At 45.5% G+C, this 26161-nt stretch overlaps 8 protein-coding genes across 8 annotated transcripts; 4 read left to right on the top strand and 4 right to left on the bottom strand.

The window, feature by feature from the left end:
* Positions 1-3064: 3064 nt before the first annotated feature.
* Positions 3065-3277, top strand: BO83DRAFT_315539 (uncharacterized protein; the record flags this gene model as incomplete). Its single annotated transcript, XM_025527626.1, has 1 exon — positions 3065-3277. One exon carries the CDS (start codon positions 3065-3067, stop codon positions 3275-3277), a length of 213 nt encoding a protein of 70 aa, XP_025387125.1.
* Positions 3278-3848: 571 nt separating this feature from the next.
* On the top strand, positions 3849-5043 carry BO83DRAFT_399909 (class I SAM-dependent methyltransferase; the record flags this gene model as incomplete). The annotated part of the gene is made up of 3 exons (XM_025533361.1): positions 3849-3955; positions 4147-4874; positions 4895-5043. The coding sequence occupies 3 exons, from the start codon at positions 3849-3851 to the stop codon at positions 5041-5043; spliced, it is 984 nt and encodes a 327-aa protein (XP_025387124.1).
* A 3042-nt stretch (positions 5044-8085) lies between these two features.
* On the bottom strand, positions 8086-9617 carry BO83DRAFT_409160 (fungal specific transcription factor domain-containing protein; the record flags this gene model as incomplete). Its single annotated transcript, XM_025534113.1, has 3 exons — positions 8086-8793; positions 8817-9155; positions 9591-9617. 3 exons carry the CDS (start codon positions 9615-9617, stop codon positions 8086-8088), a joined length of 1074 nt encoding a protein of 357 aa, XP_025387123.1.
* A 426-nt stretch (positions 9618-10043) lies between these two features.
* BO83DRAFT_363416 (uncharacterized protein) lies at positions 10044-11653 on the bottom strand. The gene is made up of 3 exons (XM_025529571.1): positions 10550-11653; positions 10422-10496; positions 10044-10368 (listed from the first exon to the last, which is right to left on the bottom strand). The coding sequence occupies exons 1-3, from the start codon at positions 11228-11230 to the stop codon at positions 10165-10167; spliced, it is 960 nt and encodes a 319-aa protein (XP_025387122.1). The 5' UTR covers positions 11231-11653; the 3' UTR covers positions 10044-10164.
* A 2158-nt stretch (positions 11654-13811) lies between these two features.
* Positions 13812-14994, bottom strand: BO83DRAFT_340470 (zinc-dependent alcohol dehydrogenase family protein). The gene is made up of 2 exons (XM_025528585.1): positions 14438-14994; positions 13812-14384 (listed from the first exon to the last, which is right to left on the bottom strand). The coding sequence occupies exons 1-2, from the start codon at positions 14958-14960 to the stop codon at positions 13852-13854; spliced, it is 1056 nt and encodes a 351-aa protein (XP_025387121.1). The 5' UTR covers positions 14961-14994; the 3' UTR covers positions 13812-13851.
* Positions 14995-19878: 4884 nt separating this feature from the next.
* On the bottom strand, positions 19879-21987 carry BO83DRAFT_379511 (uncharacterized protein). The gene is made up of 4 exons (XM_025531523.1): positions 21671-21987; positions 21002-21601; positions 20083-20916; positions 19879-20021 (listed from the first exon to the last, which is right to left on the bottom strand). The coding sequence occupies exons 1-4, from the start codon at positions 21895-21897 to the stop codon at positions 19901-19903; spliced, it is 1782 nt and encodes a 593-aa protein (XP_025387120.1). The 5' UTR covers positions 21898-21987; the 3' UTR covers positions 19879-19900.
* A 986-nt stretch (positions 21988-22973) lies between these two features.
* On the top strand, positions 22974-24583 carry BO83DRAFT_379510 (3-isopropylmalate dehydrogenase). The gene is made up of 3 exons (XM_025531522.1): positions 22974-23510; positions 23577-23997; positions 24046-24583. The coding sequence occupies exons 1-3, from the start codon at positions 23033-23035 to the stop codon at positions 24266-24268; spliced, it is 1122 nt and encodes a 373-aa protein (XP_025387119.1). The 5' UTR covers positions 22974-23032; the 3' UTR covers positions 24269-24583.
* A 377-nt stretch (positions 24584-24960) lies between these two features.
* BO83DRAFT_379509 (uncharacterized protein) lies at positions 24961-25678 on the top strand. Its single transcript, XM_025531521.1, has 2 exons — positions 24961-24987; positions 25052-25678. Exon 2 carries the CDS (start codon positions 25195-25197, stop codon positions 25453-25455), a length of 261 nt encoding a protein of 86 aa, XP_025387118.1. The 5' UTR covers positions 24961-24987; positions 25052-25194; the 3' UTR covers positions 25456-25678.
* The last annotated feature ends 483 nt before the right edge of the window (positions 25679-26161 follow it).

Raw genomic sequence — 26161 nt, 5'->3', positions numbered from 1 at the left:
GCCAGGTATCGGCGCAACCTCAATTTGACTTTGAGGCCCACAGTTTAAAGGATCTTCATACTTTAGGGTTTGTAAGCGAGATACTTGGAAGAGTTAAAATGAGATACTTTTAGCCGGCCCAGGAAGCATCATCTTTAGATGAATTCAAATCCAGCGGTTTGACTAGCTGTGAGGGAGTAACGGTCCGCTAGTGGCTCCGCTGTTTCTACGTGCAAGTAGCCCAAAGTGGTTTCAGTAGTTAATGTGATAGATCAATGACTCGGGATATGGCGAAATCTCGTCAGGATAGACAATATTTGCAAAGCCGTCCGACTCAGATCCCATATCAAGATGATCAGCTCAATTGCTCTTACCTTTGTTCGTCATACCGAATACCCATATACTACATTAAATACCGAGCGCAAAGCTACGCTAGCAGAGGATGTAGCACATAGATACAGAAGAAGATCAAGGCCGCGAATACAGGATAATTATGAAGTGCTCGCATTCGTTTTGTCTATATTAACTGATCATCGTAGAAAAAAACTCAAGGCAGTCGATAAAATTAAATAGTCTAGAATATTGAACATGTTTAATGAGGATATGAGTCTTCGTCAGTGTCATATACTGTCTTCCACGAGGATTCACCTCACGGAGCTGCTTAATCATTCACACCCTTAGTGCCATTCAACCATATTGTGTGATAGAGAAGCGCTTGACCCGAATGTCCACCAACAGATAATGGTGCGGAGGCGTTTACCTAAACTCATTGACATGACCTGTGACATTACTGCCAAGACACTGTAATGTGACAGGTCATGTCAATGGCTTTAGGTAAACGCCTCTGCAGATGAGCTACTATATCACAACAACCGAGCAAGATAGCCGTCCATTTAAATAGCTTCATATTGTTTTTTCCAGTGCAAAGCAGTATATCCAATGACAAAGCGTTGTAAGAAAGTTGCCAAGTCGCTACCGCACTCCGTTGAGCGGTGTGCGGAGTATATCAAGGACTCCGAACTCTCAGCAGCATATGCAGCCGCTGATAGATCAGTTCCTATCAAAGGTAGGGGGAGGGAGGAAAAAGAATTATGGTGACGTGGCTCATTCTCCCATTTTCTGTGCAGCTGAAACACGGTAAATCACAGATGCAGGGATCGACATTTCTAACAACCCTTGGAGTAATTTGTTCAAGAATAGAGTTGAGGATTTGCTTGCCATGCAATGTGATTGAATGGCGCGTATATATCGGATAAACGGGCGTTAATTTTGTTCATCTAGACAAGCTACCTCTTACCTAGGCTGGCCTTGTCCATTGTGCATATCCATATGTTCCAGCTGGCACTGAGCTGGCTCCACTGTTCCCTCAGCAGGCAGTAGTGCGCCTAGATTTCATCGCGCATTGATGCGAAGCAATGATTATATTATTGTCAGGAACTTTAATTGGTCTGGTTCTTTGTGGGTCGGCCTAAGATGCCTTTCCGCAGCCAATAATACTATCTAGAGATTTCAGGAGCTGAAGTAAATAATTAAACAGTGGCTATTTATCACCGTGACTTCTGTTGATATAGTTACCCCGTGATCTCTATTATAGATCTAGATAGCGACTCGGAGAGCAATATCGGAAGCGATATAAGACTGAGATAATAGAGTATTACATATTAGAGTAGTTATTCTCATTAACAAATTGGTTTTGCACGAGCGCTGCCTTTATCGGCGCTTCCTGCCTGACGAGTCCGCCTCGCTAGTAACTTAACTAGCAGGGGTCTGTAACAATTATTCCTCATAATAGCATACACAATACTGTACGTCAGGCCTCAATAACTGTAAATCATATAGACTCCATTAACCCTAAAAACATTCTTGCTCAATAAATCCTTCCTCAGGAGCAACTTCACCATATAATATAGCCTCAGAGATTGAATATTTATCCTTTCCAGCAGATACAAGTATTGATATGGGCAACGACAAATATAAAACAGCAAAATAATACCGGTCATATCAAAGAAAATTAGACAGAAATGAAAAGAAATTGAAATAAAAGAGAACCATACAATAGCAATTCACCCCATTATATCAGACTAACCATGTACATACTTTCGGTAATACGTTCTTTATTTAGCCGTTCCTCTGTTTACTATACGTGATTAGATCTCCCAAAGTAAACATAGGTCGTCTCCAAGGCTAGACCAATAAGGGTAGTAAAAGTATGATAAGTCAGCCCAGCATATTAACAGTCTATTCATGTCACTTGCAATACAATAAAGCTGAATCCTAGCCCTGGAAGACTTCTGGCACGTATAAATGCCTCGCACCTAAGTATCTCTGTGTCTACGTGCCTTTTGAGCGTCTTATTCACCAACCAATGGACGTTGAGAGCCACACGGGGAAGTGCTGGGACATCCGACGGCCCTGGTCATTAGGCTCTGTGACCGTTCATTTCCACTGCTCGCCAGATTGCAGCATGCTAGTCCCTTCAGAGGGACAGTAACTATCAAGCGCGATTTCCGGTTCTCCAATTCATGACTCCGACGTCGCTTAACGCTTGGTTATGGTGGAAGCTAATCACCAATCTCTTACCCCCAGTGGTTCCCCTCTCTACGAACAGTTACACTGGGCCATGCAGCCAGGAAGGTCTGTAGTCGGTCGGTGCCCGCTTGAGGTCTAGTGGGGTAGCTGGTTGGTGGATGGGTCGACTAGGAAAGTCTCTACTCAAACAGATTATTTGGACCAGGAGAGAAAACGACCAATGGACTGTCGACTAAGGAGAAAATACTTCGTCGGTGGCGTTCCTTCAGAAAACTGTCATGTCAAACTTTTCACCTACATTCGGGATCTGCTACTCTTGTTTTTGAAACGCCCATCCGCCCATACAAAGTTCCAAACAAGTGACTGGCAGTTAAACAACACTGTCCAGGAGCAGTCTCTGATTGTCGATCGGATGATCCGGTCAACTCCGAGAGCCTTAAGCAACGAAAAAGAGACGTTCCGTGGCTCTGGTCAAATTATTCGACTTTTCATTTCTCGCCATCACAGCAATCAAAAGGCGAGAGGCGAAGGTAAAACATTGGAGCCCAAAGTTTAGATGACGCGACAGAAACGAGACCGGCGTAAGAAGAGCCCCATACGAAATGCCTACGAATACAGCACGCTGTGTGATGCTGAAGTCTGCCTGGGTATTCGCATTCCAGAGTCTGGCCAGGTCACCGCATTTCTCCCCGATTCGACAGGATTCTGGTCGGGCCTTTCCTCCAGGTTAGTAGGTTTTCAGTATGGTTGCTGTTGTTATGGAAACTAACACCGAATACGAAACATACTATCCACAGCCGATTCAGAAAATTGATAAGGATTTTGACTTCAATCCTACAACTGGTGAGGTTGACTCAGCTGCAGCCCAGAATGCCAAAAGGGGGGGGGAGAACAATGGGAAGACCCATAATTGTTTGTAAAGATAGGCACACTGTGATGACCAGAGAAATGCATGCACTGGCTTGAGGAACTAGAGCGAAAAGAGTGATTGTATTTGGGCTATTATCACCCTTACATTCTTGGGCTTATTTGCGGAACTGATCTTCATCTTCCTCGGTGCGCTACTTGACTTCTGGTGTCTGATGGCTAAAGGCGGTGCTCTTTCGCCGGCAGTCAAGCTGGTCACTTCACCAATGTCTTCTTTTCAGTCATATTATCACTAGCAGGATAAGACGGATTCCTTCTTACTGATCTAGCTCTTTGACATCAAAAACCCATGTTTGGGAACGGGCGGGTCTTGCATCAGCCAGTCATCTTTGGTTGGCCGCCTCCCGACCACTTCACCTTTCCAGTCGCAGCATCTTACGAGAACACGCGGTTTCAGACAAACGTCGGACGCTATGGATATATGTCTCATTAGGGACCAAGAACCTTCCAAAAAAGACCCAACCGGCATCGGGAACTTGGTTTGCAATGCATCTCCAAGCATGAGCAGTTCTTATAGCAAGTATTTCTCCCTGGTCTCTTCCTCTTCCCCCCTCCTTCGTCTACATTTCCCCAGCTGAGGACCTCGTTCAACCAACGCCCTCCTCCACCGGAAAATATCAAACCTAAAGTGCTGATCATACTTCATTTATATTTAACTAGTATTGAGCAACTAATGTTGGGATTCTTTTCTCCTATTGTTATCCGTTCTAGGCCTCCGGACAGAAGTCTCTTCCTTGAAGAAAACGGTCGCACATATCACGGATATCGGAGGGAAGTCTATATGTTACCGTGTGATGAAGAGGTGCAGGACCGTCTCAATCTGTTCCATAAGCTATTTACAGTAGCGCGGATGTCTGTGAGCTTAATCTACGCGCCACACTCCAGGAATGGTAGATTCCTAGATCTGGGTTGCGGGACCGGGATCTGGGCAATCGATGTCGCCCATGAATCCCCCGATGCCTTTTTTGTCGGGGTAGATCTAGCACCTATACAGCCTCCCAATCACCCAACTAATTGCCACTTCTATGCGCCTTCTGACTTTGAGAGTCCTTGGACGCTTGGAGAAGATTCCTGGGATCTCATTCATCTGCTGATGGGTTGCGGCAGTGTCGTGGGTTGGCCCAATCTCTACAGGCGGATCTTAAGGCATCTTCAACCAGGGGCGTGGTTTGAACAGGTGGAAATAGATTTCGAACCCCGCTGCGACGATTGCTCTCTAGACGGACTGGCACTAGGCCAATGGTATCAGTACCTGAAGCAGGCAACAGAAGCCACTATGCGGCCCATAGTCCACAACTCACGTGATACCATCAGAGCCCTTGAAGAGGCAGGCTTTACCCACATCAACCATCAGATAGTGGGATTGCCTCTCAACCCTTGGCATCGTGATGAACATGAGAGGAAGGTCGCTCGCTGGTACAACCTAGCATTTTCTGAGAGTCTCATGAGCTCAGTCTAGCCCCTTTCAGTCGCGTGTTCAGCTGGCCTTCAGAAAGGATCAAACAGCTTGCAGCTGAGGCTAGATCAGAGGCCTTCAACAAAGAAATCCATGCTTACAACATCTTACACATATACCAAGCACGGAAGCCGGCCGGCCGGGCCCATTGACGGCCCCCTGAGAGGATCAATTTTAAGTATTAGCTTCAATGCAGATTTCATTTTGGTTGTTTATGTGCGGCGTTTGGTGCGGCTCGTTCCCATCAGCCGGCGAGACAGCTAAAAGCACAAGGAATTCCGCTGCAACTGCGATGGGCTCCAGGACACTGCGGCGGCCTAGGAAACAACATAGCATATCGCTTATCTAAGGAGGCAGATGGCCTAGAAAAGAAGCATGCTTTCCAACTCCTGCTCTGGCGGGAGAAACGGTATTTATATCCGCAACGAGATCAATAACGAATGAGAACAAGTATGGAGGGCCTCCCAAAAAAGGGGGCACCTCTGGGAAATTGATCAGGCCACGCCTGTGCGTCGACTTTTACGGCCCACTTCCTTGAAACCGAGCCTATTTCTTAGTCTATGAATCATTATCATCATCAGCTGGATAACTTGGGCCTCACATGCGTAATAGTAGGAGTTTGGAGACAGGGCTCTTCCCTGGTACATTATAGGTCAGCCGGCCACCAGCCCGAATAGCTAGCTATGGGAAGGGATTCTTCAGGAAAAGACTGACGGCTCTATGGGCAAATTTTGGCTCTCTTGCAGACGCATATTTTTCACAACCGGAGATCTCGAGAAAACACATATAAGTCTCATAGGTAGACCTTGCGGCCTACTTGATGGCAGTAACTTCTAGGGACTAACGCATAGCTCTGAGAAACGGTCAATTACCGAGAAGTCGATGTGCTTTTCCGAGGACTTTGTAGGCAGGGCTCGGAACACCTTCCTCATGCCGATCGTCTATGTTAACCAGGCCATCGGATAGGGAGGGTACACGAAGCCAGATATTATCAATGCTTATGACAAGCAGTGAGCCTTTGCACAATTACTTGAAAAGCTTTGATATCCTTGGGGTATATTTGATCTCACCGAAGTAAGCAATCCCCGAGCTTGCTCCAGGTACCCAGAGCTCTGTCGTTCTAGACGCATGTTAGTAAGCCGGCAACAGGGTAACTATACTCGTCGCTACGGCCGCCCCACCCTGTTGGGTTGGGTGGGCCACACAGCGCACCGCAACGCCTCAGCGCATCAAAAATCAATCTTTTTGATTGAAGCTGCTGGACCTACCAAAATAGGCTATTTATATTGAAATGACGCGTCAGGATACGGTTGCATACTAAACAAAGCATCATCAGACACCTGGGAGAGGTCCTCTGGCAGGGGTGGTGGCGAATCATCACGCGTAGAATCATCATCATCCCGTAGAGGCATCTTGTAAGGTTTAGATCGCCTCCGATTCTTCTTCCATGAATCAACGATTTCTTGCTTTTTTCTAGCATCAATCCGTTCCTTTAATTGTCCTGCATATATTAAGCCTGTAGTCAGAGCCCTGCGGCGGCATCTAGGATTGTACTTCGGCTTTATCTTTTCTTCATATTCTTCCTCAAGAAGTCGCTTATGGAGCGCTAATGGTTCGGATCGGTAAAGGCTGCCACGTAAGAAGCGGTCAAGTAAAGGTGAAGCCCGAGTCCTAGCCAGTATAGCTTCAATATGTCGACGTCCTGGGCGAATTTTAAGTGGAGTATTCAATATATATAATGAATCGGAGTTGGTGGTTCAGCAGGGGTAGGACTCTTGCTAGAGGCAGGATTATTGCTAGAGGCAATTTTCGGTTGCTGATTCAAGGTCGTACTTGCTTAATTTAGTGTTTCATTCTGTATAGAATTCTCCGTGGTATCCGTAAATCAGGGAAGTCAGTAAGTACGTTGCCATTATCATAAATAACTGAATTACCTGTGTTATCTAGATATTCAATACGAACGTAATTCAACATATATTGAGGATTGTATGGCTCTATCCCAGTTTCACGCTAGCCTGCTTTAATAACAGGTTTCGTCAAAGTTAGTTCTCGTATGGATCTAATATCATAGAAAAAATGGACCTTATCGTACTCCTCTCCAAGGCGAGCATGTCGGTCGACTGATAAAGCATGCCATCTTTTAAGCTGTTGAAATGGCACAGAATCCAGAGATTGAATTACATGAGTTAGGTGAGGTGTCAGAAATACTGAAATCTTGTGTACTTCACGAATCTAATGCAGTCGTACGTCAAATGGCTTGAATGTTGATCGAAAATCAATAACCTCCATGCTCCTAACCGAATCAGGTGGGTATCGCTTTAGTCAAATAAGAGGTGATATTGAGCCTTATCAAGCTTTAGATTGGTAGATTGATGCGTCGATCGGGTTGATAAGTCATGGATTCTTCGTCGTAAGCGATAATAGCTAATATCGAAATCTTTCGCTGTCTTTCGTATAGAAACCGCAATTTCGCTGTTTTTATTTTTTATTTTATTTTATATATTTTTTCCTTTTTTTGATAATAGTAATTTGTAGCCTCTATATAGCAAGGTTCATCATTTATACAGATGAATGACATGTTTATGTAGAGTAATTCAATGAAAGAAGGTCTGAATAGCTTCATGAATCTTGTGATGCGCTGAGGCGTTGCGGTGCGCTGAGAGTGTGGCCATCCCGACAGGGTGGGGCGGCCGTAGCGACGAGTAGCAGGTATCGATCTGCCTTGTGATTTCCTTCCAAATTATAGATCTTATGTACGAGAAGCGTAAAGCCCAGAGAAAACTCTAGACTCTTCGGTCGTTCGGTGACTCTGTCACGTGCCGCAAGGGTGTAATCTGTCAACATCTGAATGTCTTCACTCTTCCATGCCTAAATCTAGCGCTGCTGAACTATCTGAAACCGACACGCAAAGCCAGCGAATGAAAGAACAGTCGGCGAAGATTTATTAAATATGGGAAAAAGCATGCTGGAGGCTAATTTCTGTATAGAGGTGCCTGGAACCTACTTATACTTTCTGGCAGAGAATCCTCCTGAGGTCCAGCTGGATGTTAGCTTCCTTGCATTTGCCAAGTCTACGGAATGACAATTCTCCTATACAGTAAGGCTTGATCGTGACATATGGAAGGTCAGTTTATTGTCATGCTGGAACACTTCGAGCCGATTGAACTTTGTCAACCTTGTGTTCGTCAACGCTGTCAGAAATGTGATGTATCTCCACCAGTGGGCAGGTCTCTGCAATCGGGAAGATCACTGAGGTCGATGCCCAGGCTGGGGGCAATACGCCGCAGAACGCTGTTGCACTGCCGGAATGCGCGTCCGGGGGCAGCATATGTGTATGCCATGTGGTGGAGCCAGCGCATGGCCTTCTTAATCTCGCTGACCGTGATCCCCGGATCGGAGAAGCCGGGATGAACGGGGTGTTCGCTGGGCCCGGGTGGGCGGTTGGAAAGATGACAAAGGATAACTGTTGTCGCTTGCATGATGTAATGGAGGATGTACCACCAAGGAGTCATTGCAGTGATCCACATGATGTCTGGTGTCTGAGGAAGACATGCAAGGAGGGAGACGGCGGAACGAACACACATGAGGCCCATACTGGAGCGGAACAGCGTGCGACTACTGGAGTTTGGGCGTGGATTCGGGCACGAATGCTGGGCAACTTCTGCATCAGGAGACCGAGTACTCAATCGCGAACCAGTGTGCGTGAGGCACGGGCGGCAAAGCATGATACGAGTGCTGTAGTAGCTCATGGCTAAGGAAATGCGTTCTCGCTTCCATTGGCTGTTATTGCCATCAGGAACGTCTGCCCCATCGCTGTTCACCGAGGTGAATCGGTAGGCATCGGGAACCTTGCTGAGCCACATGTCTAGAATACTGCTATATTTTCGGATTTGCTGCTCAATCTCGCTGCCACAGTCGTGGAGACCTTAATACTATAAACGTTGTTGATAATATCCTGCCCGATGGCAGCTAGGTCCACAATACAGTGAAAGAACAGTGACGGGCTGGCTTCACAGGATGTGAGCCAGGACACACTGGCACGCGCTTCCTCCTCCGTCTGGAGGAGCGTGAGTTTGAGGCGGTCGATACGTGATACGGAGTCTTGAAAAAGAGACAGTATGTCGGGTCTGCCAAAGACCTCTTCTTCGAACGGTATGGGCAGTCGCGTGGCGCTGAGGCTTTCGCCCACGCAAGAGGCCCGGCCAGTGATCGCTGTAAGGAGATGCTCGAGGAGGAAAATCAACCACCACAGCCGGATACGAGCCTCTTTGGCGGGATATTCCGTTTGACCGTCCACAAAGTGCAGGTTGATTCCCAGCGATATGGCGGACCGATATCAAATTTTAGAATTATTTTTCTGTCCTGGTTAGCTTAGCTTTACTGATATATATACTGTTGAACTGGGTCGAGAAGGTATTAAACTAATAATTATTTAAAAATAACTGATTTTAGATATAAGAAGAGAAGTAAGGCCAGATAATACTATATAATTATTTATAAATAAATATAAATAAATATTCTATTACTAAACTTCTAAATATATAGTTATTTAAAGACAGTATTATTGAGTATAAAAAATTAAATTTAATTAAATATATAAAAAAGCATTCTTATATATTCTATTCTCCGTATACTATATCATATATTATTCTAGGTAGATTGATGGTTGATTTAATTATAATCCAGGATTCTAGTATACCTTAAATATACTCTTAATAGTAGACATGATAGTAGATAGTCACATAATGCGTGGCTGTTCTAGGTATTATAAGGATAATTAGGTATTCTACTAAATAATAATTTGGTTTTACCTGAGTACTGCCCTTATCGGCGCTTTCTGCCTGGCGAGTCCGCCTTACTAGAAGATTAACTAGCAGGGGTCCGTAACAATAACTAAGATATATAATATAGTTTTTACTTATTTTATTTATTCTGTTTGTTTTGCCTTGCTTATTTATCTTTATTATTTATACATGTCTCCTTATACTCCTTTCCTTTCCCCTCTCATGTTCGATATTTTAGTTTAGATGCTCCGAATAGGATTATTTGATTGGCTCTCACAAAGATTTGCCTACTAGATTGAGGTAGTATCTGTGGTTGTCAGGAAGCTCCCAGCATCCAGTACGAGTATAAAATTGGAATTACAAAAGACCTTGGTAACGTTTATGCAGATACGTTAAAGCAAAGATTCACGTGTTTAGGCAAGTGAACAGTATACAGCAATAGGCCAGAAGTAGATTGCGATAGGAACAGAAATGGATCGTAGAGCCCCCTCACTGAGACTTCGAACAAAGATCATGTATCTCAGGATACTCTTCTGCCAGTCTTTTCAGCTTCGCCTCCTTCTCCTCCTTATGTTCAATTTGCTGAAGTTGCGCTAACTTCATTAAAAGCGCCATTCGATGCTCATTTTCCGCGGACCCAGGTTGGTCTCGTTTAGGGGCTAGGCTGATTGTCTCATTATAAACCTTGAGTGGCTAGTTTTTGATCAGTCAATAGCCATTGAGGGTACAAGGAAATCAATGCTTACTGTGCTTCTCAGCTTGTGGAGAGACCGAAGTGAGTACTCAACTCCCGCAAACGAAACAACGTAGCCCTGGCTTTTCTGCATGGTATCAGTATCCAATAGTGGATGGTAGAGGAGCAATCTGCAAATACCTCGTTCTTGGGATATGTCCACCACCCCTCCCGCTTAAGCTTGTCAAAGGCCCCGGCGCCCGCACCCAGCTTCCCAATCCCCGTAGCGCCCAGGTCGAACGACACGTCAATTTCCTGACCCTTCCCGCTTGTCATCTTGATGGCGCACTCGTCTGTCACCCATGCTCCCATAACTGCCCACAGTCCCTGCGTCTCGATATCACTTCTTCTTTCAACAAGTGCCTTGGCGTTATCCTCCACCCAATCTTTAATTGGCCCCTTAAAGTCCCCTTGGAACCTGTAGTTGCGCACCACAGACGACGTGATGAGCGCCGCACTGCCCGTCGTCGACGAGCTTGTTTTAACCTGGACGGACGCCTCAACGGGTGCAGCAGCTATAGCACCGCTGGCTTCAGTGGTGAGGCGGGAACTCCGGCCTGTCTCGGTCTCGGCGGATCCAGCCTGCCAATGGGTCTCACGGACGTCGCGCAGTTTCAGGTCGTGGCTAAATGGCTTAAATCCGTCCTTTTCGGCCTGCTCTTTCTCGAACAGGTTAGTGATTTCGTTCCATTCGCCTGTGCGGTCGAAGTAGCCGACTGAGCCTAGTCGCAGGGTAGAGAACCATTGGGGGATGAAGAGAAAGGTCCCGAAGGAGGTTTCTCGGCCCATGATGTCGGCGTACTCTTTGCTTTGGCCGGACATGGTGGAGGATATCGCAAGAATTTATTGACTATGAATATAAGTGCGAAGAGAGATACAACTTTTCTCAGTGACTGACCACCCGTAACGCACGGCCGGGCGAGATCCGGCGACTTAAATCTTGGGGAGTCAGAGAGGGAAATCAATGAAGACCCGAAAACACCATTGAAAACATGGAAAGGATCAACATGATCTAAGTGTTAATAAACATTAGGAAAAGATTATCTCTTAGATGGTGGGGTACTAAGTCACGACGCATAGGATTCTTGTAGATCGGATGGTAAGAAAAATCCACTGGGGCTGTATTTTAAAGAGGGCAGGAATTTAGCTTCACTATGAAACCTCAGATTACCGCATTTTCTGTCCCGCAATCGAAGAAAAAAGGTTTGTATTTATCCTGTACCTGTATCTACAGTTGATAATTTGTTCAAGCAAGATGATGAGAATGGGTTTGCTTCGAGAGATTGGTGGGGATCACGGATCCAGATTCAGCTCGCCATCAGACTGTCCAAGTGGGGTGAGTCCAGGATATTCTGCAAGTCGATGGTTATGGTAAGTGAGAAAAACATGTGGAGTACTTCCTGACACTACGGTCGCCAATGTGATGACTGTGCATCTCCGAGCAAGTGCCCTAAACCAATTAGATTGACTGCTCCTCCCTTCTGTCACCTAAAAACCGAGAGCAATTCAGCTGATGATGTCACATTGCACCCAGTTGATTTCCAACCATCCCGCCTCCACTACCCACACCTGCAAAACACCACCTACTCTGAAGAACGAGGGGAAGTGGGTGGTAACGTGGGACTGGTGGGAAGGCAGAAAGCAGCAGACGATCTTGCCAGATCACCAGATCAACCAAGCAATTCTATGGGATTCGATGTATCATTACAGTATTATTACGATAAGTCCTGGAATGTGGTACAGCCATTACCACCACAGTTTTGCCTAATGAATCGAGCGGTGACCCCGAACAGGGTTAGTGTATAATGGATTTATTTTCCGGGAATGAAGTAAAAAGAATGAGGGGTCAAACTGAATTCAAAAATGACTATATCTCCTATGAATCACTGAGTAGGCCTTGAGGGTTAGGCTCGGAAGGCTATAATATCTTGGAGGAGAAACCATAAAAAGAGCTATTGATGTATTAGCTCGGATTACCAGGAGAAGTCATGGTTGGGCTTGGTAAACCTGTTTTCTGTAGACTGGTTAATTACCAAGAATAAAAGAGATAGGTAACCTTATATAGTACTCCAGGCCAAGATTTATTGACTATGAATAAATGAACTATAATAATAATCCCTATTCCACTGGGGTTGGTGCATCGCATATGTGATCCCTTTAGGATTCCCGTAATATATACAGGACCGATTTCTTGGCATGTAGAGTGGTTATACCTGACCGTTATACCTTAACCTAACCTTAATCGTAACCTGATGGTTAGGTTAAGGTATAAAAATCTCTTAACTATACAGTTAAGAGTAGATTATGGTTAAAAGATTACTTTAACTAATCTTAACTGTAGATTAAAAAGATCAGATATACTCAGTGTGATAGGATCTACTTGTCAGGGTAGAAGGCCTGCCGACTAGGTAAGGAATCAACCACTAAACACTATATATTTATCTAATAATAACAAAGATAATCTAAATCCATGAAATAGACTGATCCTTGAGAGATCAGTAGTTTGCTCTAAAAGAATTAGCAACTTATAGATATTAGAATAGTATAGAACCATTACTAATAATCTTATAATTTCTATAACTACTGTAATATATTATCAATCATGACTGATATTAGGAGAGTTAATAATAATATTTTAAGATAATCAACCCCTACCTTTCACATTTGTGAATTAAAGATATATTCTTTACACTATCTCAGACTTCATCCTTATATATATCTAACCCAAAAAAATACACATCCTCGGATGACAATAGCTGTTCTACCCGGCGAGTTAGCTCTGATGATTCGGATCCTAAATCTGTTTCTGATCAAAGGAACTGTGCTGCCTGTCCAGCGAATATGACTAAGAAAGTCAGAGCCATGTAGCTTGGTACGCATGCCGGTGATGCAACCAGAGCATATGTTATCTACCTTGGCTTATCAGGTAACACTATTAGGGTAATAGCTGAAATTGCAGGCTATCCATGGTTTATCTAATCTAGTAATAGACTACTGCCCACTTACTGTTCATCTGTTGTATTAAACTGTGGCTGTAGCCTTGCTGAGTGCTTTCAAAGATACAGCAGAAATAGCAGATATAGGACTATATGAATTTAGTTTTAGGCAAATATGATGGCAAATCTGGATTTACCAGAGACCAATGCGAATGATAAAGATGATCAAAAGATATAAAAAGACCAGCACGTTATTCCAGTCTCAGTATGGCTAATGGTTTAGTGTTTATTCCCAGACCAGATGCCCCCGAGGCCAACGAACTTAAGCCGCAGAAATGCCACATGACATGATTGTATTACTGTTCATTGAGCCCTAGAGCGCGTGAGGGTGCGGGCTATAGTCAGTCAGAAGTCTGATGCCTTTTTGAGAGCTTTTTAACGGCGGTTCATTTGTCCTAAGCTAAAGGGTTAGGGTAATTCCAAAGTTTATAACCTCCAATCAAACGGCTACTCTCCGACCTGGATACAAATCTTTCCAATATGACCGCCAGAGGCAACATAATCGTACGCATTGATAACCTCTTTCTGTGTGAAGCCGAAAACCTTCTCAACTGGCATGCGAAGTGCTTTCTGAGCCACAAATTCAGCGACTTCCTGCAGAAGCTGAGTCGATCCACCTTGAATTCCGCGAACCACAGCACCTTTTTCCAAAGCCAGAGAAGCCACATCAGGCATTTGCTCTTGTGAAGCTCGGGCTAAGAAGCCGATGATGGCAACTTGCCCACCCATTTTGATACAACTGAGACTCTCAGCGATAGTTCCAGAGCCTCCATTTTCAAGGATGTAATCCACGCCTTTTCCGTCTGTGATGGCCAGTACCTCCTTGGACCATTCAGGATGTGTTTTGTAGTTAATAGTTATATCCGCACCGTATTTTCTCTTCGCAATCTCGAGCTTCTCATCGCTTGAAGAAGTGATGATTGTCTTAGCTCCTGCTGCCTTGGCAAGGATTAATCCGGTAATAGAAACTCCTCCAGTTCCTGTGATTTGGTTAACACGGGTTGCATGTGATTAAAATCTGATAGACACCTACCTTGGCAAAGTACAACCTGACCGGGGCGTAATGGAATATTTCCGTATAGGGCATTCCAGACGGTCACGCCAGTTACCACTAGGGTAGACCACTCGTTAAAGGTGTGCGGGGAGTCTTTCGGAACTTTCACCGCCGATACTACAGGGACAAGTAGATACTCCCTCAGGACACCGTCAACAGGACCACCTTGCCCGCCCATCCAGCTCATTTGCTGTCCAAAGACGTTCGAAAAGTCCAGTGTCGCAATGATATGGTCGCCAACAGAGATGCTGCGTACCCCCTCGCCAACTTCAACCACAACACCGGCCGCATCGGAGCATGGAACGACATTATCCTTGACCGGGAATGGATACTTCGATGTTGAGATCGCGATGTCTCGATAATTTAAAGAGACACCCTTCACCTTCATAAGTACCTCGTACTTAGATGGCTTTGGAATATCCTCCCTGTGCGCCTTCAAGTTGTGATAAGAGGCTCGTTCTTTGTCAAGACGAAAGACGGTCTGTTGTTGAGATCCCGCCATATTGATGAGGAGATAAAGCAGAGTACTATGCCTTAGGATCCGGGCAATTATTAGAGATTGCTTTTGATTTGAGTAACTTAAGAAGGATTATATATATTTGCTGTAGGGTATACCTCAGATGAGCCGGGCGCAAATATGACATCAACAGGACTACATGATTAGAAATGAGCGCCAGAAGCAGATTCGAAACTTCAAAAGTTTCCGAACGTATCAATCAGGAGTCCCTCTAGCGATCCACTAGTCGGACTCGGTATAACTTTGACATTGAAAAGTATCCGTACGACGATTTATTTACTAATAGTCGGGTCCCGTAGTGAGCTCTGAAGGCAGGCGGCCCGATAGCTCTTTTAGGAAGGAAAACATTCTATATCGGGTGGATTACTTCTTTAGGCATTGGTTATTCTCCCTCCCGTGGATACGCTACCGCCAATCATACAGTCTCAGTCTACTTCAGTATACGATTTGGTACAGGTTTTGATTGAAATATTTAGGGATGACCGTGTTCTACTTTATTTCTTTGTAGTACTACTTTCCTTCAAGTTCAAAATATCGAAGTGCAGCAGATCTATAAAGCACTAGGAAATTATGTGTGATAGAATAACTTGAGTATCATGGTCGGGACACCTAGGATGACAAATTATGGCAGTTATGGGAGTCATGGGGTCATCGGCAGCGGATCCGCACCCTTCCGGCGCCTATAAGGCACTGGTTCTTGCTAATAGACCACTGATCCCTCAAGGATCAGTCTATTCTGTGGATATAGGCTACCTTTGTCATTACTAGACAAATCCATGGTGTTTAGTGGTTAATTCCTTAACTAGTCAACAGGCTTTCTACCCTGACAAGTAGATCCTATCACAAAGCCCAATAATTTATTATTTTGATTAATAAAAATTTAAAGGATCTTAATATAGCTTTCTTTTTTATTATTAGGAACCTCTATCCAGTGCAGCGGAAATTTCTGCCCAGACTGCATCTTGCAGTATAAGTCCTAATTTCTGAAGTGACCTCATATCACAGCGTGTAGCCCCGTAAGCAACGGCCGAAGCCAGCAAACAAATCGGTGCTGAGTCAATAGGACTGTATGAGGACGTATGTATGAATCCACATTCAGTGTTCGTCTGGGAGCGAATGAACGCCTCAATCGTCCTGTTGAGCATTGATGAATATACGAACGCTGCCAGTACTTCTTTGGTTTGAGGTTGTTTGATTGTGTTGAACAGAAAGGCAAGGAGACTACCTCGGCAAGATTGTAGGACAACTAGACTCTCGCTACCGTTGCGATGTGCTGATGGATAACGAAGACAGGGTCCTGGGGAGTTGGAAGCCAAACCTGTCGCAGCCGCAGTCAAGGACTGCGTCAGTTCCCCGAGGTTGACTAAGTCACTCTCATTTAGGTCTAAGCTCCAATCAGAAGTAAATTCTAGTATGTTTCGGGTCGGAGACATAAGAGGAGACACCTGTTCTCGGGACCCAGGAACCGAGGGAGGATAATCATCCAGCTGTCGATCGGTAAGATATATATCCCGAGCTGACTGAGCCCATCCTACATCTACTGGACGCCTGAGTGGTGTTGCAGTTTCGTCGGACAAGCAACGGACCATGGTCGTATTCATTGGACGCGGCTGACGTCGTCGATCTGGAAGGGATTTGCAGGGGATCTGCCGAGAAAGACATCGACTACACGGTTTGCTCTCGTCGCACTTCAGCTTGGCCACACCGCAAGCCAGACATGCACGCGATGTCCGCCCTTGGCTGTCTAACTTCCTAGGCAGCCCTCCTCTGGCTTTATAAATAGTTTTATGGCGCTGAAGAAGATCTCTAGATTTCGGCCGACCGACGTTATATCAGTATCAGTAATAGCAGGGAGGGGCGCGATATCAGCCGTACCGCCTAGAAAATCCCCGGTGGCATCTGTCACATTCATATGGCTTAGGTGATAGATCTACCATTGCATTACGGTCAGTGTCGCTGAGTGAGGCTTGGGGTTGTTGGTGTGGTATCTCCAGTGGATGAGGACAGACACATACGTGAACGTGCGTGGCGCGAGAGATGATCAATGCGAAGGTAGCTGCGGGGACACTGTGAACAAGCAAATTCACGATTACCATGTGAATTTGAATTTTACTGATATCTCTGTGTTTGGGTCCATCGAGCTGGGAAGCGGATGAGGGAAAAATTGAAATGAGAGTAAGTCTGTGGAAGCCGCTCTACCGCCGTCCATCCGATTGCAGCAATATACCAAATCAATATACACCCTCCGGATGATCAGCGATAATATGCATTGTTTTTCCTTTCCTTTCCCCTTCCCATCCCCTTCATTTCGCATGGGAAGGTCGCTGACCACTCCAGATCCCCTGTGCGACCCGGGGACATGACTAATAGAACTGTATCCGGAAGAGATGTCATCCCCAGGGCTAGGGTTGGCAGGCGTACGTGGTCGGCTAATGCAGGGACGTATGGCCCATGGGGTGGGGGGGGTTGGTTTCTGCTGGTTTCCGCTGATGGTGTAAGTGTAAGGCCTGTCTATTACCGTAAGCGGCAAACCAGTCTGCCATGTAAGCCAGACAACTATCCCATCGTACTGTGAGACCTACGCCTCTCGTGCTTCCTCACCTAAACTATTCTAGTCTGTATTAGGAACAGCATCTACCAGTAGCTTTTCAGAGAATTGGTAGCTGCTGACAGACTAAGAGAAAGATACCAAGCTATTCAAGGAAGTTAGCACAATAGACTCAAAAAAAAAAGAGTAGAAGGGAATATGAGTTACTGCTCGGACAATATATAAAATAGCAATATATCACAGTCACTTGCGAGTTAACTATCACTTAGTGAGGCGGACTAGTCAGACAGATAAAGCCGGTTAAGACAGCGCTCAGGCAATCAACAACTCTAGTCCAGTAATGTTATTTATCTTGTATTTGGTATAGATAGTTGAATAACTATGACTGGTAACTAAAGCATTCCACTGATTATCCTAGAAAATTACTTCAATGGTCATAGATATTATGGATTAGTGTGTTCAATTTATAACAGGCTATACTTTGATATATTCAGTACTCACTATTATAGATATGCTATGAAATCATCAATTTATATTTATACTTCTTCCTCAAGAACTTGAGCTTATGACGAAATGAAAAGACTACTGGTTAATTGAGACTGATTCTTGCTATTATTCGAGTATTATTAGTAGAACAACCGAAAAAAAAAAATACAAATAATAATAAGTAAAGGTAAAGCTGTGCTGTATTTCCCATGCCCTTTATTCTCACTACTCGGTTCCATTTCCTCTTGCTTTCTGTTTCTATCCAATCTCCAACTTTCTTCTTTTTCCTGCTTTCTTTCCCTTCCTTCTACTCCTCGATTTACGTTCGTTTTACATACTTGTAAGAGTTATTACCACGTCTCAAAACCCTCCAAAAAGCATCCACATAACCTGGCAAAACCTCATCCCAAAACTTGTTCTGAAAATACCCCAGCTCTTTCTCACACATATCCTCACTAATTAGCACTCCGACATCCAGTGCATGACTTTTAATTACAGTAAGTATCTGCCCCTTTGTACAAGCAGCATATTTACTACATGCTTCAGTATCTTCGTAATAATCTGTCACTGTAGCCAAGTCACTACAGTATAGCTCCACAGCCTTCATTGATTCATCTGTTATGCTCAGAAAGGTTTCAATACGTGATATGTCGATTCCAGGGTTTGTGACAATAGTTTAAATAGAGGGTTTGAGGATAGCTTCACTGACAAGTGTGGTATATCGTCCGCCGACGATCGGGTTGCCCCATAGTACAGATGGCTTGGTGATAGGCCTCGTACACATTGTCGAGTTTGGGTCCGGCAACGGAAGAAAGCTTATAGCAGGTTAGGCCACTAAGGGGAGAGCTGGTAGAGGTGGGGGTGAGGAGGGTTAGGAGACGGTACATGTTGCGGATAGGGTTGATGTTGTAGGGTTAGAGATCAAAGTGCATAGAGGTATTAGGGCGATCATGAATCGAGTATGGTAGATTGTCAAGTCACCTCTCCAGAATGTTGCATAAACATACGGGGAGAGCTCCCTTTTGTACCCTGATCATCAGTAACATACGGTTATATGAGGATTGTGGCGTCTCATGTCTGAAGGTCTCATCATGTTCGCCATCACTCTGAGGTCATTCTTACGTTCGATGTTGCTCTTGAATTGAGATATTTCGTATCGCTCATGGACTCAGCTTTAGGCCCCCAGATCCTGACTCCAGATTGCTCTAAGATACAGCTCGGGGCCCAGAGGTCTGTAGCGGGGAAATAACCTCCGCATTTTTCCACCGTGTTCTGGGCTAGGTGAAGCGTGCATCTGTGGCTCAGCATACCATATAAAATTGGCAATGGATATTCCAGTCCGATGCGGGGATTTCCACAACGTAATCCGGCTTATTTCTTTGCATAACAGGTCATCCGGCCGTTAGAGCCAAGATTACTATTGGGTATCAATCTTACGCAACCACATGAAATAGCGAATCTTGTACATACGATGGATGGCATCTGCAACATTTGAAGATAAACCTCATTAACAATGGTAGTACTTATGGGAGTATACACCAAAAGATATATTCTATAAATGATCCAAAGGTAAGTTACATCGAACGCCGAAGGCTCCGCAACTAGCTTCAGTAAAGTCTTGTTGCTTTGCAAAGCGGTGGATGTAATCCGTTATCTGCTGCTTGTGCCTGATTTTGGTTAGTATCCACCATATCGAACTGGTTGGGAATGACTAGTTATTGTGGTTATAAAATCATGGGATGCCGTAGATAAGTGTATTATTGCCTCACTTTAATATTTGTAGAAAATACTATCCTTAAGGGGGAGAAGAAACATTCGATTTCAAGTTCATAAAGATAGGAAGTTGCACTTAGTTATTGCACAAAGTCCCGCGTCCTTTCACGCCTTGCCGTCAAGTAGTAGCAGCCACCAATGCTTGTGGTAGCTTTGCGTCTTTATCCGGACCACAAGAACGAGCTATCATATCAGGTTGTGGTACTGCTGAGTATTTATTATTTCGACATAGAAACCACCTACATTGGTCAGTTGCTTTGACTTCGAGTCGAGCGAAACCTAATGAAACGGTAAACCTACCATAGGGCAGCTGCCAATGCTACGACGGCCGGGAAACCAAGTCCCACACTAAAGCCGATAATCAGTTTGTGGTTGTTAGAATGAGAGTTGTTGTGGTCGTGGTCATCATCAGTATTGGGATGGGCGTCACTAGTGGCGGTAGCAGTGGGGGGAACGTAGGAAACCGGTGTTCCAGATGTAGAATCCAGTCGGCGAGCATTACTTCCAAAAGGGATAGCACTGGTCAAGGATGAGAATGTGCTTGCGGGGTATGTGGCGTCTATGCCCGATTCGACTGTGAGAACAGTCGTCATAGTGCTCTTCACCGATGTCGTACGCTGGAGATAGACAGGGCAGTTGATGAGCCCTTGTGATGAACAGTCAACAATAGTATACGTCGCTGAGGTAGATATTGTAGTAGTGACGAGATTGTTTCGCTGTCCAATGGTGGCAGAGGGTGTTATGGTCGTCGGAGATCTCTTATAGCCGGCACAAATACTATCCAGCGTGGTGTAGAACACTGGCACGGTGGTGTTGGGCGTGGGACCCCATTGGTATGTATCAACAGCAACTGTCGCCCCCGCAGCAGCACCCACGGCAAGGGTGTACTCTGCAACCGCTTCAAAGCCGCAGTTGGCATCATTGCTACTAGAAGCGTCGATCTGCAACAGGAAGTCGGCCACATACGCGGACACTTCCCCTCCAATACCCGCACTAAAGCTGAGATACTCGAATACGGAGACCGAGTTTGGGGTTGATATCTGGAAACCAATACTTGTTTGGACTTGTAAGAGGGCCCGGATGGTTCCGTGGCCTTGGACGGTTACTGGAAGAAATTCCATCCGCCCACCGGGTCTACAACATGTCAATTAGTGTTGGTCACCCAGGAAGAAAAGCCCACCTCGCCTAGGGCCCCAGCTTGTGATAAAGACTGACTCACACGGTGATACTCGATACATTGTTGTTGAACAACTCCAGAGCCAGCGTTAAACCATCTTCCAGCTTTATGTGGATTCCACTGCTAATGTCGATTTCTGCTTGGGCTATTAGAACAAGCGAAACCTGGAATATAGCACCGGCCTCAAGACTAGATATCGATATTCCTGCTGGGGTCTCGGAAGTGAAGAGGTCTAGTGTGTAGGTAGCTCCGGCCGACAGCTGAAGATCTAGGTCCAGATAGAGCTCCAAGCCATCGAACTCGATCTGTGCATGTACTCCCGGAAATCCGTTTGCCTCATCTAGTTCAAAGTTAAGATCCAATGTCGGCCAAGCGGGGATATCGATCAATTGGAACTGGGAGATGTCCTCGAGAATATCGCGGGCGGCTTCACGCGCAAAATCCTCTAGCTGAGAAAGTGCAGAATCTGTGACATTCGCAATATCTGCCTCGGCGCTATCCACGACCGTGGTGACATTGAACCCATCCTCGACTGTCAAATAGCCACCAACAGTACCATTAATATAGCAGGCTTTGCAGACAATTTCTAGGCCAGATTGCAGGCCTACTGTCCCGTTTTTTGACCCAGCAGAAGTTTCCGTGCTAGGATAAGAGCGTCAAAATTAGTGTGTGTACTTTGCGTTATGGAGCAAGCGTAGTTAATTTGAATACCTTGCTCCGATGGAAAATATAGTAGCGTTTGCCCAACTCTTTGTCAACAGAGTCTGGTTCATCGAGTATGTCGTCCCTCTAGCCTCGTGTAGAGCCCGTCTAATGGCGATGGTGGCGTCTTTGTCAGCATTGGTGTGAGCTTGCAATGGGGCGTATTTCCCCCCCAATGCGCCCACAATGTATAAGAATTGCAGGCAAATGAGCCCACAGATGCTTTTGATCATCATTCTGAAGGTGTCAAATTGCTAATCTCCATTTGCTATTTGAATATGGAGGCAGGCAAGTGATTGTTCAAATAGTTGGCTGCTTCGCTCAGCCTTGTGCCGCACCGCAAAGGGGCAAACGTGGTAATACAGAAAACAGTTGTATCACAGCCCCCTTATTACATTGAGAGGGCGAAATGATGGCGCAGCTTGCCTGCATTAGCGCTGTAATCGGCCGAAACGTAACTCTCGGGAGCTGAAATTGGGGTCGCGATAGCTTTCGGTAGATCGTATACGGTAGAGTATATTACCTGGTTCTGTTACTCTATCACCACTACAAGTGTGGATTATTGTAGCCCAAGTTCATTGGCATCATGTGGTCTCAAAAGAAAAGAAAAAAAAAAGAAAGATAATATGCGGACAGGCGTATCCCCATTAGACTTATGGGTCGTCTGGAAAGGACTAGGACAAGGCTAATTTGGCCCTAGCCCTTCCTAGCGCCGGACGGGCCTTCGTGTCGAGGTTTCCGTGCCTCCCTCTCATATCGCTTGTTTCACTTTTGAACTGGCCTCCGCTTGGGTATCTTGAAGATGAGCGTATTCTTAGAGAAGACGTTCGGTCGACCGTAGACTATTCGTACAGATCGTGGCAGAAGACACGCGAGGAGGTGCTAATAGAGTTGAGATAGTTTGTGCTAATCCCTTGATCTTTATACTGCTATCATCAGTATCGAGCTACCAAGATAATGAATATGAGAAAAGCTGGAAATGAACTAGGGTAATATTTGTGTGTGAGAGGTGCTATAGTGATAAATAGTGTCCCGGGTCTAAGTCAACCTTGTATACTAGATAGACCGGTTCTATAGCTTCCCAGACTATCTCCAGTGTTTCTCTTAGCTCGATTTTCCGGAGGGCTGTTCATTGTGATGAATAATATTCATCGGGAGGAGAATGGCAGCAGATCCATGTCTCTCGAAGAAAAGGGATAGTCATTATCGGGGGAACGCCGGTTGTTGGTATTCCCCGCACTTTCGGCCTGATCTCCGACCGCGGAACGGATTAGTATCACCGTCCCTACGGGAGGGATGCTCTACTAGATCTCAGGACTTTCGCACCTGCGCTGGTTGCTACTCACTCATATCAAAAAGGCTACGAACACCATGTCGGATTCGAGAAACTACAACATTCTTGTCCTCCCAGGGGACGGGATCGGTCCGGAGGTCATGGCCGAAGCCATAAAGGTCCTGCGAACCTTCAACACTGCCTCAGTCCAGTTCCATCTGCAGGAAGAACTTATTGGCGGCATATCTATCGATACCTATGGCCAATCCGTTACACAGCCCGTAAAAGATGCCGCAGTTGCTGCAGACGCCGTCCTTTTCGCCGCGGTTGGGGGTCCAAAGTGGGATCACATCAGGCGCGGACTTGACGGCCCAGAGGGGGGTCTATTACAGTTACGCAAGATCATGGATATCTATGCAAACTTGCGACCGTGCTCTGTGGGAGTTCCAAGCCGCGAAATTGCTCGGGACTTTTCACCGTTCAGACAGGAGGTGATCGAGGGGGTCGATTTTGTAGTCGTGCGAGAGAATTGTGGAGGCGCCTATTTTGGCAGAAAGGTTGAGGAGGACAATTACGGTAAATCTGAATCCACTGAGTGAGAAGTAGAAGGTGGCTAATGTTTATTCTGTATTACGAGTGCAGCAATGGATGAGTGGGGCTATTCCACTATTGAGATTCAACGCATTGCTCGTCTCGCTGCAGAGCTTGCCCTGCGGCATGACCCACCATGGCCCGTGATTTCTCTTGACAAAGCCAATGTCTTAGCATCATCACGTCTGTGGCGCCGTGTTGTCGAGGAAACCCTTTCAATAGAGTATCCACAGGTGAGGTTGATCCACCAGCTCGCGGATTCAGCATCATTGATCATGGCTACCGAGCCCCGAGTCCTCAACGGTGTGATTCTGGCGGACAATACCTTTGGTGATATGATATCGGACCAGGCGGGGTCACTAGTGGGAACACTAGGTGTCCTGCCCAGTGCTAGCTTGGATGGTCTTCCTCATCCCGGCAAGAAGGAAAAAGTTCGCGGTCTATATGAACCAACACATGGCTCCGCTCCGACGTAAGTGTTCTTTGATATCCTGTTTCTTTTATTGCTAATAGCTTGAAGAATAGCCGGCAAGAACATCGCAAACCCAACTGCGATGATCCTCTGTGTGAGCCTAATGTTTCGATACTCTTTCAACATGGAGATCGAAGCGCGCCAGATTGAAGATGCTGTGCGAGCTGTTCTAGACAAGGGACTTCGCACTCCTGATCTCGGGGGCAAATCAGGCACTAAAGAGTTTGGTGACGCCGTAGTCGCTGCACTGAAAGGGAAATATCAGACCTGAGGCGTTATACGTAGACTTGCTAGAAGTATCGTATGTGTTGATTTCCAATGATACGTTAGTGGTCACTTGGAAACTAGAAGAATATTGTGAGTGGCCAAACCAATATAGTTAGCAACATTTTCCTATATGTAGTTGGCCTTTGCCGTCCTGCGGTGAGCGGGCCGTCTTGATGGACAAGTCGTTGAAACATGATAACCTTTCTTCGGGGCTGATATTGTTACAGAAGATTTCATGAGTACCGCGACATTCGATGTCTCAACTTTGTCTCTCATTCTTATTGTTTGACCTAGACTGTGGAGACTAACTGATCTGGAGGTGTGAATCACGACGATGCTTCGGTAATGTGAAGCTATATTCTGATAAATTATCTTTCTCCCATTAAGCACATAGGATCAGGTGAATAGATATACAACCTTTTAGAAATTGCCTGCAATTGTTAGTGTGATTAAGATGGCATTGCATCTTCCCGGGGCTGCTGTCCTTTCGAGATATTACGGTTAAGGAGAGTTATGATGAACCATGGTTCCACAGAGAGGTGAAATTCAACATCCACTTATATGGTGTTTTCGGACGATTGATTTCTTAATCTGGAGAGCAGATGACCTTATTAGTAAGGGCACAGTCGTCATGATTACTTATACCTGATTATGACCGGGGTGCCCCATCCATCTCTCCCTCATGAATCCTGCAAGCTCCGTAACAACTTCTGGAAATGCAAGGTGCCCTTGCCTAGTATTCCTCCTTATATCGGCAGATCGGTAAACTAATAGTGGCTTCTACTAGATCCAAGCAACGAATAAGCTACCGAAGTGCGGTTGTTACCACGCGTCCGACAAAAAAAGGAAACGAAGCAAAGCCGGGTGCTACTCGTCGTACACACGATCATCTCGTTGAAATCACCAATACCCCAGTACGATATTCGTAAAATGGAGGCAAAGAAGAATCTACTCTGTGCTCAGCTCGAAGGTCGTGAATCGCCTGCCCCGGAAAGTCAGACCGCCGAACAGCAGGCGCCTTTCTGCTGGGGCAGAATTCCTCGCAATCTGCAGCAGCCAGCATATAATTCAGCAGAGGGGAGCTCTGACCCCGTCAAGCCCTTTGTGTTGGAAAGCAACCCCGTCCATCCTCTGGAGGCGCCGTTGGCGGCGCAATATGCGCATGACAAAAAGCGGAGTATCTCAGAATGATGTGGGTTTTATCTCCCTTTAAGTATCGTTTCACTTCGCCGCATTATCTGCTTTCATTCTTGGGTGATGTATCCCGTCTATTAAAATAATCTCTGGGCCCCGGCTCATTCATATTTCGTGAAGACGTATATGACTTTGTGGTGAAATACCGAGAAGGCACTTCTATAGCCGTTGGTACAACGGTGTTCAGGATCCTTGACATATCGGAATAACACTCATTAACACTCTATCTTGGGTCATGGAAGAGATGTAGAAGGGTTTTCTCATGTATAGCAACACGCCATGCGGACTTATAAAGCGGTCTTCCTTAACGCTTCAATAAGAGAACCATCAACGCTGCTAGAAAGGGTAGATAACGTGATCAGCAGATATCTTATATTATCTACCCCTGTAGCATCAATATAAGCGTACTCATACAGAGCCCCGGGGGTGTCGTCAAGTACCTGTTCAAAATGTAACCATGTGTCTCTACAAAACGTCACAATGAGTGGTGATAATAAATCTTTGTGGTTTCAAAACAAATATCTCTTCCAACAGTCTGAATGGATATTAGCAACAGCATCACTCAACTTGACTACGGAGATATCACCAGGTCTTTGGTAATGCACATCCAAGATTGAAAGGTTCCAAACCTGCACTTGTGTGGAGTTGAGACCGATGTGACGAATAGGTTCAGACATACGCGATATTAGCAGGGAGGGTCCAT

The sequence above is a fragment of the Aspergillus eucalypticola genome (assembly GCF_003184535.1).
Source record: "Aspergillus eucalypticola CBS 122712 chromosome Unknown BO83scaffold_16, whole genome shotgun sequence".
NCBI classification, from domain to species: domain Eukaryota; kingdom Fungi; phylum Ascomycota; class Eurotiomycetes; order Eurotiales; family Aspergillaceae; genus Aspergillus; species Aspergillus eucalypticola.
This window is presented reverse-complemented; position numbering and strand designations above follow the sequence as displayed.